Genomic DNA, 11,697 nt, shown 5'->3' with positions numbered 1-11,697 from the left:
CCACTAGAGCTGCCATGAGTTATGCAGATCACATGAACTCTAAGGTGGAGGGGAGGGGATGTGTTGTCTGAAGGTCTCACACACACACCTTTTCTTAATCCCAAACACATGGCCTCCTGTTCTTAATATCTCAGTATTGATGCTGAGATCTCACATCTGTCATGAATGCCATGATTTATGCTGACCAGGTTGTACATTTTCTTCTCTTATTTCTCTCAGTCTCATGTGACCAATGTCAAATCTCAACTGAGACTTCACATGTCCCAACATAACAACAACTCATTCCTGGCTTGGTTTCCTACGTATTGTACCAGAGAAGAAGATCCAATTGCTGAGCACACATCAAATTTTCACCAAATCTGGAGTTTACCAGCACACATTTATCTGACCCAAATAGAAGATGCATATGAAACCAGTTTATGAAACCAATAACACATACAAAACCGATCTGTTTCGATCAAAAGAAGGATTTTTTTAATTATTATTTGAAGAGATGCAGTTGAAGATCACTAGGAGGAGAAGGAACCGATCAAGAACCAAAAGATCAGATTTTTATTCTCCTTAGGGCAACCACGTACGATCCCTGTTCACAGCACCAATACAACAAGAACAGCATCGACACCACCAACGTCGGCTAAAATCTTGTCAGAAGAAACCATCAGCGTGCGGAATCGACCTTCTCTTAGTCTAAAGATGACATTTTGAGAGACGGGAAGGGGGTGATCGCGGAGCTCTTACCTCCGGCAGCGGGTGATGGCGGAGCAGCTGCGGGAGTAAGGGTTGGCCCGGGCGCCGGGGCGGCAGTTGTAGTAGGAGGCGCCGCGGCGGGAACAGGGGACGCTGTCGCGCCTGAGGGCGTTGTAGCTGATGTAGTAGGAGCGGGCGAGGATGCGGCGGGTCACCTCCGTCCCCAGCTCGAACTCCTCCCCCGCGAGGCATTCCGCAATGCTCCCGCGGCATCCGGATCCGGCGGGGATCCAGCCCAGGGCGAGCTCATCTCCCGCTCCCCCGCTGCTGCCGCCCTCAGCGACTGCGAGGAAGAAGACCAAGATGACGGCGAGAGCGAGAAGGGGAAGCGCCGTTAGTCTCGCCATTTACTGCTTGCGTGTTTTTGGAGCTTTCTCTGCTTCATATATAACACTGCACTGAGACAACTGCCGAGAGATGAAATCATTTACTATATATATATATATTAGATTAATTATTTAGATATAAAAATATAAAAGAGGAAATTTCCAACTCTCATCCTTACATATATATACATCATGAAACTCTTGTTGATGTATAAAAATATGGCAAGATAAAATTTTAAATCCTTAATTTAAATAAGTCAACTGATTAAAAGTTTATGTATAAAGTTTCATAGAGTGAAAATTTAAATTATTATTCGGTAAGTTCGTATGATACTACTGCTTTATGAGCGGCTAATTTACGCCCATAAAAAGATGTCCATTGATTGTTATTGTTATTATTATGTGTTGTGGGGAATATATTGGTGCAACTAATAGATAGCTGCTATCTACGACCATTAAGCTACAAAACGTTGATCTATCTACCACCATTAATTGCTTTGCCTTCAATTATATGACTTCATCACATTCATTGTATGTATACAATAAAATAAAATGGTGAATTATCATGGTATTTTTTGGACTTGTTGATCCATTGGGGATTTGTAAGATGCATGTGCTGTTCTTTTCTTCCCCTCAAATAATAATAATAATCTATATTACAAAGAGCTTCACAAAAAAGATTACTCTCTATAAAAAAAATCCTTCTCGGAGGTTCTAATAAAATTCACAACCCAATTGACTAATCAGTTTTCCATCCCTATAAAAATGAGTAATTATGAGCATATCTTCAATTATATTAAGGATTGAAGGGAGATGTACATATAGTTCATCAATTTAGGTAATTTTTCAGTATATTCCTCTTTTGAAAAACTATGATTGATTTTTGTCGATTAATTATCATTTAGGTATTACTAGAAATTCTAATTTACATTAGTATCCTTTAGAAATTTATTATGATGATGAGAAAATTAGGGGTATTTTAGATGTTCTCATTTTTTATATATAGTTTTAAATTAAATAAATCAATAATATACTAATGTTGCTCTTTTGCATTATTATCATCAAAATTGTTATTAGTGGAGATATATTATGGATTGAGAAAAAAAAAGGACTAATGAATCATGTAAATTTTTATTGTCTCCTATAGTTATGTATTTAAACTTAACAAGCAAATTGTATTCTTTTCTCCTTTATAACAAATTAGATTGCTATATTTTTCTTATTAATGTACTAAAAATTTAAAAGATGATTTTATTCTCCTTGAATATTATCATTTTAAAATTTTTTCATAGAGTATATATTCTTTTCAAAAATTCTCATACGGTAGTGGGTTAGACAATCGTTTCTACGCACCCCTCCTCGATTCAGGGCGACCATCACCTCCATCTTATATGATGACAGGGGAGCCGACGATCAAAGCCCTAGTGAACGGTGGCTTCTTGTAGCATCATCCTCGTTTGCCCCAGTTCACCTTCGCCTCACTACCCTCACGCCTCGTCGACCATCACCTCCATCTCGTAGCATCGTCCTCGTCATCTCTCCCCTCTTCGTGCAAAGGCTCGTGTATAAAGGACCCATGCACAAAGATAAAGGCAGCCAAGAGCAAAGGCGATAATTAGCGAGGCATAAGTTGGGAAAAAATTATTTTATTTTATTTATGAAAAAAAAGATTTTTATGAGAATTTTTGAAAAAAAAATTCAAAATTAGAGGTGTTTTTGGTAAATTTACCCCTTTTTTTTTTAACCTTCCTTGGGAAAAACCTGAAGCCAACCATAAACTACTGCTTGAGAATTCAATTGGGGAAATATAGATTAATAGATTCTTGTTGGTCGAGATCTCCGCTCCACTCTCAGTATCCCACCACTCGTAATGGCGGAGGTCCGAGCCCGAGCTCCCGGCAAGATCATCCTCTCCGGCGAGCACGCCGTCGTCCACGGCTCCACCGCCGTCGCCGCCGCCATCAACCTCTTCACGCACGTCTCCTTCCGCCTCGATCCCCCCGTCGGTCCAGGTCTGGCACCTTCTTTCGATATTTTCCCCTCTTAGACGGGGTTTGAGGCATCTGATCCTGGAATCTTTCGATGTTCATTCCAGGGAATGGCGATGGATCGTTAGGATTAGAGCTTAAAGACCTGGGCTTGGCCTTTTTTTGGTCGCCCTCGAGACTGAAAGAGGGGCTGGGGGACGCTGTTACTGTTCCTTCAACCCCGGTTTCGTGCTCGCCGGAACGGATCAAGCTGATTGCTGCCCTAGTCGAAGAACAAGACATTCCGGAAGCAAAAATCTGGCTTTCTTCTGGGATTTCCGCCTTCATCCACCTCTACACCTCGATCCATGGGTACCAATCCACGCTGATCCTCTTTATCCCCTGCCTCATCATTTGCCTATATTTAATTCCTCTTTTCGTCAAGTTACAAGGCAGGAAAAGTGGTCATCTCCTCGGATCTTCCTCTTGGCTCGGGCCTGGGTTCATCTGCGTCATTTTGCGTCGCCCTCGCGGCGTCTTTTCTTGCGTTGTCTGATACCATAACCATCGACAAATCGCAAGGTGGATGGCTGAGGTTGTGCGAGAATGAGCTTCAACTGGTGAACAGATGGGCATTCGAAGGTGAAAAGATCATTCACGGAAAGCCCTCCGGCATTGATAACACCGTAAGCGCATTTGGTATGTAACCTTTGTAAGACTACTTTGTTTTAATTCACGTCAACAAATCCATCTGTGTTCTTCGCATGGAGTATGTCTGAACCGTGTGATATTATTGTTCTTGCATTATGCAATTTTGGGAATGTGTGTGTAACAGGTAACATGATTCAGTTCAGATTGGGAGAGTTGATCCATATCGAATCAAGTGCACCTCTAAGAATGCTCATCACCAATACAAAGGTTGGGAGGAACACAAAGGCATTGGTTGCTGGTGTATCTGAAAGAGCCTCCAGGCATCCGGATGCAATGGCTGCCGTGTTTACTGCAGTTAACTCTATCAGCAAGGAATTGTCGACCATTATACAGTCACCTGCTCTAGATGACATATCTGTTACTGCAAGAGAAGAGAAGATAGAGGAATTAATGGAAATGAACCAAGGTTTACTTCAGTGCATGGGGGTAAGCCATGCTTCTATAGAAACTGTGCTTCGAGTGACAATGAAGTACAAATTAACTTCCAAGCTGACCGGTGCTGGTGGTGGAGGGTGTGTTTTGACTCTGCTACCTACATGTATCCTTCTCGTTCTATGCCATCTTATAAAATGTTTAGCTTTTACCTTTCCTCGCACCACTAGTTTAATTCTTTCTCTTCACTAAAATGGTGCATTTATGAGCTTCTTTAAACATGTTGAGACCATTTTAAATGGTTCTTATTTCTTCTGCGAATATGTTTGACAACCATATCTATGTTTCCAAAACTTGCCACCGAAATCCAGGAAAAGAATATACGAGAAAATTTTTAAGTTTTATCAACCGTAAGAGCAAGAAGTTTCTTATAGACCTTGATGAATTAGATTCATTTGCTTTCATATCCCTCAGAATCATAGTCATATGCTGTCATTTGTAGTTTCCTATAGATTCTCTGGCACAACTCGAGAGACTTTCTTCCTAGTTTATAACCTGAGTACAGACCATAATATAGTCTTATGCGACTGCGTGTATGTACATGCGTGTGCCTGTGCGTGCAAATGAGCAGTCTGGACTTGTAGGTCATACTTCACACCTATCTCTGGTCAGAATTTGACAGCAACCTTCAAAGGGCTATTAGGTTAGAAACATTAGAATGGCTAATTTTGATCATACCTTTATACAGGCAGACAAGAGAATTTTGTCTAAAGCTAAGCAAGCAATGGACTTCTGGGCATTGAGAAAATTTCTTAAGAACTTTTTTTTTTCCCAATAGGCTATAGCTTCCACACTCATCATTATGGTATGTTTGCTGTCTTTGGAAAAAGATTTACATTTTTTTGTGCAGCAGTTAAGAAAATAGAAAGAGTATAATGCTTGGTATGTGGAATAGTACGTATATAAGTACAATTTTCTGTACATGAGGCTGCTGCAGAATAATATTAAAAGACTGATCATTGAGGATTGATATTGCAATAGTTGTGAACGTTAAAAGCTTAGAAAACCACTTTAGCTTATGCATTAGAATTTTATGACAAAATTAATTGATAAGAATTGCTGGATACGAGTTCTTTTAAAGTACATTTCCGATGCCCATCCTTTTAGTAGGTAGGGTGTGAAGTATGTTAATACTATAAATTGATGACATATGTTGTTACTTGAACAAAACTGTGTCCATCATGCCAATCAGTATGTCAGGTAATAACGAGGAGTAATTGGTCTGCAAGAATTGCTGTGATAAGAGCACAATAGAACAGGTAGATGGAGACAATGAAGGCATTTTGTGGTGGTATCACTGCATTTAGTTAGAAAATAACCACATATACTGGCATTGATAATCTGAATCCATATACATGGAATTTACATTGACTTTGGCACTAAGAATCAATCTGAAGCAGAGTTCATCAGCTTATTATATATGCTTGTCTGAATTAACACCATGCCTTTTTCTGAACATGTGTCGTCATAGGGAATAAAATAGGCTTTTATTCTCAACAAAACATACTGAGATCAAGAGTTGTCATGCTTCAAATTGCAATACATGGTTGAATGAATTCCTCTATGTTACTTTTAACTGACTTCTTTTTTGTACTGAAAAAATATTGATCTAGCAATCTCTCAATCCAACCATGATTTCCATGTAGAATTAAATGGTTAATGTCACTACATTTGCCTGGTAATGCTGTTATTTTTCTCAACCAGCACAGCACTGCATGTTGCCCATGCTTTGCAAATGTATTAATATCTCAGGCATGCTTCTATATGATATTGTATATGTTCTTTGCAAATAATGCATCTTGCTCTCTGTATATACTGATGCTACCTTGACCACCAGAACAGTACTTTCTTCCGCAATTACAGATAAGGTCGTTGCTGAGCTCGAGTCGAGCGGCTTTCAGTGCTTGAAAGTTGAAGTTGGTGGGGAAGGTCTTCAGATTTGCTTCAGCTGACGATCTCAATTCTGTCAAGCAGGGAAGTGTCATATTGGCAATTCAACACCAGACAATGTTTGGAATGAGTTTGGGATTTAAGAGAAATTTTTTTCTACTGTTCCATGTTTCTTCCCTTGCTTCTTTTTGATGTAACTTTATTGAGATATGATGGATTCTTAAATCTTGTGGACGAACAATGAATGTATTTGTCATGAGAATTATTATATAGTGGAACATATACTTTTAATTGTCTTTTACAACAATGAATGCTTTCTTCTGCAGATTATCATCTGCTAGGAATTTTATAGTTGTGCTGTGTCAAATTGAAAGGGTTTATACTCGTCTAACTAAAATTACATTTGGAGTGGATGACCCTGTTTTTCCCTGTTACTGCTTTGAGCTAATCTCTATTGTTATGAAAGTGAAATATTTAATCTCATTTATCCTATCGTCATCGATTTTACTGACGGAAGAAATAATAAGTGATAGCATGTGCAAGAATGATACGAAGATGATGGATAAAATGATAATTTTAATGTTCCAGTTATGTTTTCTTTTGTTATACCTTAATTTAAACTTCTTAGTCGACTGTTGTGGTGGTGGCGGACAGCGACACCCATGGGGACTACGAGTGGCTATTGTGGTGGTCATCGGTAAGAACAACGCGATGGTCGACCTTTGTCAATGTCGATACAAACATCGACAACAAAGGTGAGGGAGGCGACCGTGGCAGCAACGAGGGTTTGATGATGGTGGTGATGGATCTCAAGGATATCCTTTGGAAATGGGCGGAGTTGAGCCTTGGAGGTGGAGCTTGAGAGATTTCTACGACTTATTGCGAGAGGAGGAAGAAGAGGGAGAGCGACGACGGGAGGTGAGACAAAGGGAGAGGAGAAAGAGAACGATGATCGCTCTTCATCGTCTTACATCTACGTTGTCGTCGCTCTTAGGCAAAGGCCTTGCATCTCGTCAATCCAGATGTAATGGGGCAAAGCGCTGACGCAAATGCTTTACTTCCCACCGATACAGATATAGAGGAGCATCGACGCGAATGTATAGCGACTACAACACATATGAAAGACGATGCAAAGCAACCATCCCCCCCACTCCTCTTCCTTCTTCCCTCCCCCCCCTCCCAAGAAACCACAAAAGTCCCTCAAGCTCCACTTTTAAGACTCCACTCTGCCTATCTTCAGTGACATCCCTGAGATCCATCATCACATCATCAAACGATCATCGTTGTCGTAATCACCACATCAATGTTCGAATTGACATCAACAAGACTAACTACCACATCATTCTCATCAACCACCACCACAATAATCAATTAAAAAATCTTAATTAATAATTAAGACATTAAAATTATTTTTTTATCCATCATTTTCATATCATTCATAATTATAAAGATTTTAATTTAAATTTTTTTTAAGTCTAGAAACACAAAGATACTAAAGATATTTAATTCTACATCGCACCCCTTTCTCTTCTTCCTCCCCAGCCTTTTATTTTGTTACCTAGTTTCCAATTTCTTTAAAATAAAACTTGGTAATATTACCAACCAATATTTTTTTTTCTCAATACATATATATATATATATATATATATATATATATATATATGGCATTTTCACTTTCTTTTTTATGGCAGCAACAGAAACAATATTGTGACAGCTTACGCAACAGAAGGGAAGATTTGACAAACAGTCGAATGGATACTGAAACCAATAGTCATGAATCGTGTGGGATGACGGGTAGGGCAGTTCAAGCAACACAACAATCAAGGCTTCAATCGTGTGGGTGCCTTGACGTGCTAGCCCAGCGAGAGCCGATTGGCTCAGAGCCATGTGCCTTTCGGCTCTTTTCCAGGCTCACAAATGTTTGCTGTAACCTACAAATGCTGGATGATGGATGTCAACTATACTAATACTTTGCTGGATAGTACTCCTAAAGGCAGAACAGCATGATGCTTATCAAACGAGTGCCAACTTAAAGAAAGCAGGAGAAAAACTTGCTTATTGGTTCATAGCAGCAGGTCTCCCAGGGAGGGAGTGGATACAACACCAACACTCAAGAGACTTGAGAGACAAGTGATTTCAGACTCTACTAGCTGTAAAAGGCTTGTAGATACTTTTCTTCCCAAGGTTTCTCACCTATTTAGTCTTTGTTTTCCTTCTGAGAAGATTCATCAACCGAATCATCTGAAAGTTTGATTTCTTTCATGTTGTCCATTGAAGAATCACGGACTTTCCCTGTGCCGTCCTTGCCGTTGCATTCTGTTTCGGCATGAGTTTCAGGAGCATCGTTCAACTGAAAAGCAAAATGGCCATCTTACTACGGCAACTGCAAATAATAGTATGCAACTATATTGTGTTTACTTAGAAAAGCTCTGCCGCATTAGAACTGCAATTTAGTTCTTAAGACTAGCCACTGATTGTAAATAGCTATGTCCAACATGGCACTATAATACACCTGTACAACAGAAATCACAAATACTATGAAAGATAAAACAGAGAAAAGATAGAACAAATACCCCCAAGTTTCTTAGGCTGGCAGTCACTTCCTCCTGTTGCTTCTGAAGGGTCGTCTTCAGATCTTTGAAGTCCTAAATTAACTCATGTTGAAAAGTTGAGCATGGCTTGTGAAAATAAAAAGCCTAAATGAAAGCAAAGCTTATCAAGCCTTACAGATCTTAATTGATCCAGGTCAGTATTCAATCTACTCTTCAGCTCTGAAAGCTCCTGCATGAAATATCTCACATTATATCTTCAGAAAAAGCAATTAAAGATCCAGCATGGAACACAGATAAGTGGGGTGCAGAGGAAAACCAATAGCTAAAAAACAATTCTTATTCTTGTTATGAAGTGATGATTCATATCAACTTAGAAGGTGCTATGCATTCAACAAACAACTAAAACCTTACTCTAATGAGAATAATCATTAATACATTAAGATAAGTGATTCTAAAAAATGATAGAACCAAGTAAATGTCTGCCTTGTTGGAATTTCTACATTTTTTTCTGCATTGGAGATGAATATCTCCCAAAGTCAATAGTTGCTCAGAAAATTTAGGAGGGTCGCTCAAGGCTGCATGAGCTTATTCCCATTGTGCACAAAGTAGCCTTTTAGGTTGCATCAAACTCCTTGTACAGCTGTAATTTGCTCTAGGCAATCAGCATCTCTTTCTTGGGACTGACTTAGATACAACAAAAGAACAAAATTCTTACCTAGATTTTTCTGAAGATTTCGTACTGACAGCCAAATTCCAACAACCAAGCACCAACACAAAAATTGAGAGCATGAAAGCATCAATATTCAGTGTAGCAAATAACAAACAGCACTATAAGGACCCAAGGTCCCTTATGGCTTGAAGTACTCAGAGATAGAGGAGTAAGAAGAGAGGAGAGAGAAGAAGGCAAAAAGGGCAACAACAATCAATGCTGACTGCAATGAGGGAAATGAGAGTGAGAGCTAGAGGGGTGCTCGTTGAACTCAGAGTAGAGGAGGAACAGAGAGGAATGAGAATAGACACGACGGCAGTGATGAAGCATCCACAAAGAGAGAGGAAAAATAAGAGGGAAGAAAGAGGTTAAAGTAATGAATAGATGAGGAAAAGAGCATAGCTATTGGGTGGGCTCGAAGGGAGGACTAATTGGATCATGCAGGGGATCAAGTGCGGATCAAGTCATATTTGTGCGGATGAGAAGAGGTTGGAAATTAGGTTTTGGATAGGGTTAGAGAGTTTAGATAGCTTGGGCCAACCGAAGCAAGCATCAAGGATGCCCAACACCTCAACTGAAGTGCTTCCCTAGACAACACCAAGTTGGAGACACCTCACCTAGGGCCCCTCAAAATGCTTGGGCACAGTCTTGACTTAACAGAGTATCAAGGCAAGCACCTAAGAACCTCTTGGCATAGTCTTCCATATTATTGAGAAATATATTTGGAATGCCCCAACTAGCCTGACATTGGAAGTGGAAGGGAAATGTTTGCATGTTAGACGAAATGAATCATCACTAGCAACAAAAGCTTAAGAATTTTGGCTCACATAGTTACAGGCTCATTCTAAGGAGACACTAGGCTGGTGCAATAGTTAAGCCTGCAGACAAGGGGGTATCACCTTGTGCTAGTAGTAAGCCTGGCAAGTCAGGCAATAGCAAGTCATATTGACTACCGAAAATGAGCATGTCTGATGATCACAGTCAATGAACAACAAGAACATGAATAGTACATGGTGCAATGTTGCAAGCTGGAAGAAGAATGTGTTCGTCGATTCTCATTTATCAACGTCAATAGGCCTGCCATTCTTCAATCGGAAAAAGCCAAGGAAAACCTAATAGTGGGAAGAAAAACATAAATGAGTGTCCTCTATCCAACTAAAGTCACAGAAGCCTCTAAGGAAACTAAATCCTATATGATAGAATTATCTGCCTACCAATGTCAAAAGTGGATGAATAACCAAGCCTCATGATATCTTTGTTCTGTTGACCAATAATCAGGCTTATTAGACAACAGTAACACTCCTTAGTAGACCAACATTTTATAGAGATCTGAATGCCACAGCACGTCCTAACCGATGGCATTGACGCCCCAAAGAAGTTGTGAGCGAAAATCAAACTTGAAGAGAACATAATCATACAAAATATTAAGAAAGAGAAATAAAAGAAGAAACAAGTTTCCAGCACAATAGGCGATGGGCACTCACATCCTTGTAGGTCTTGACTTGGGTGTCCAGCTTACTTCTCCAGTTTTGCAAATCCTGTCAACACACGAATATATCATTCCAGAATCCCTCCAATTTCTCAATCCTCGACTACTCACATAAGATTAAGAAGAGAAAAAGGAGGAGCAGATCCACCTGCTTCAAACCTTGAAGTCTTGCTAACAACTCCGACTGCGATTCATTCAGTTCCTGACAAAATCCGCAAACGATGTGAGGATCAAACGAAGTCTATTAGCAAAGAGAACCCGGTAATGCGAGATAGGTCATAGATCTCATCTCACCGCAACTTTTGCTGCCACTGGTTGCAGATCGTCCTGCTTCGTCTGGCAGAAAAACCAAAAAGGACATCAAATAATCAAAATCACCCTCCCGATCTTTGATCGCAAAGACAAAACCCAAGAGCAGAGACATGGATGAAAGGGCGGAGACAGGAGACTGAAAGCAAAGATCAGAAGAATAAGAAGACTCACGGATGGCGATGAGAGAAGATCTGAAGCGGCGGTGGCGGACGCCGGAAGAGATGGAGGTGGAGCCGGATCGGAGTCCGCCATTCGAGTTGGAAAGCTTGGGGTAGGGTTTTCGTCCTTCAAGAGCTGCCGTTATCACTAGAGTTGATGACCGGACGGAAATGAGCGGGCAAGGGCAGAAAAATAGCGCCTCTCATCATTGTTCTTAAATTTCAGTCTATATCACACGTTTTCCATTACTCGAATAACGTACCCGTCTTATAAATGGATAGAAGAACGGGACCACATTAGACCCTACACAAAATGAGATACTAATGCAATGGGAGACGATTATGGGAAAACTAGACCAGCTTGTAAAGATTGCCCGACGTTAATCCTAATTACTTCGCCTACT

The 11,697-nt window shown here is 40.1% G+C and overlaps 3 protein-coding genes across 3 annotated transcripts; 1 reads left to right on the top strand and 2 right to left on the bottom strand.

Annotated features, from left to right (window-relative positions):
• Positions 1-532: 532 nt before the first annotated feature.
• On the bottom strand, positions 533-1,173 carry LOC108953421 (rapid alkalinization factor-like). Its single transcript, XM_065190779.1, has 2 exons — positions 739-1,173; positions 533-634 (listed from the first exon to the last, which is right to left on the bottom strand). Exons 1-2 carry the CDS (start codon positions 1,092-1,094, stop codon positions 562-564), a joined length of 429 nt encoding a protein of 142 aa, XP_065046851.1. The 5' UTR covers positions 1,095-1,173; the 3' UTR covers positions 533-561.
• A 1,710-nt stretch (positions 1,174-2,883) lies between these two features.
• On the top strand, positions 2,884-6,364 carry LOC135678228 (mevalonate kinase-like). Its single transcript, XM_065190777.1, has 5 exons — positions 2,884-3,085; positions 3,169-3,412; positions 3,486-3,739; positions 3,876-4,289; positions 6,026-6,364. Exons 1-5 carry the CDS (start codon positions 2,944-2,946, stop codon positions 6,133-6,135), a joined length of 1,164 nt encoding a protein of 387 aa, XP_065046849.1. The 5' UTR covers positions 2,884-2,943; the 3' UTR covers positions 6,136-6,364.
• Positions 6,365-8,102: 1,738 nt separating this feature from the next.
• Positions 8,103-11,467, bottom strand: LOC103990715 (uncharacterized). Its single transcript, XM_009409956.3, has 7 exons — positions 11,307-11,467; positions 11,118-11,159; positions 10,972-11,025; positions 10,819-10,872; positions 8,801-8,854; positions 8,647-8,718; positions 8,103-8,423 (listed from the first exon to the last, which is right to left on the bottom strand). Exons 1-7 carry the CDS (start codon positions 11,385-11,387, stop codon positions 8,271-8,273), a joined length of 510 nt encoding a protein of 169 aa, XP_009408231.2. The 5' UTR covers positions 11,388-11,467; the 3' UTR covers positions 8,103-8,270.
• Positions 11,468-11,697: the final 230 nt, after the last annotated feature.

This window comes from Musa acuminata, chromosome BXJ1-7, assembly GCF_036884655.1.
Source record: "Musa acuminata AAA Group cultivar baxijiao chromosome BXJ1-7, Cavendish_Baxijiao_AAA, whole genome shotgun sequence".
NCBI lineage: Eukaryota > Viridiplantae > Streptophyta > Magnoliopsida > Zingiberales > Musaceae > Musa > Musa acuminata.
Note: the sequence above shows the minus strand (reverse complement) of the source record. Positions and strands in the feature narration are given on the sequence as shown.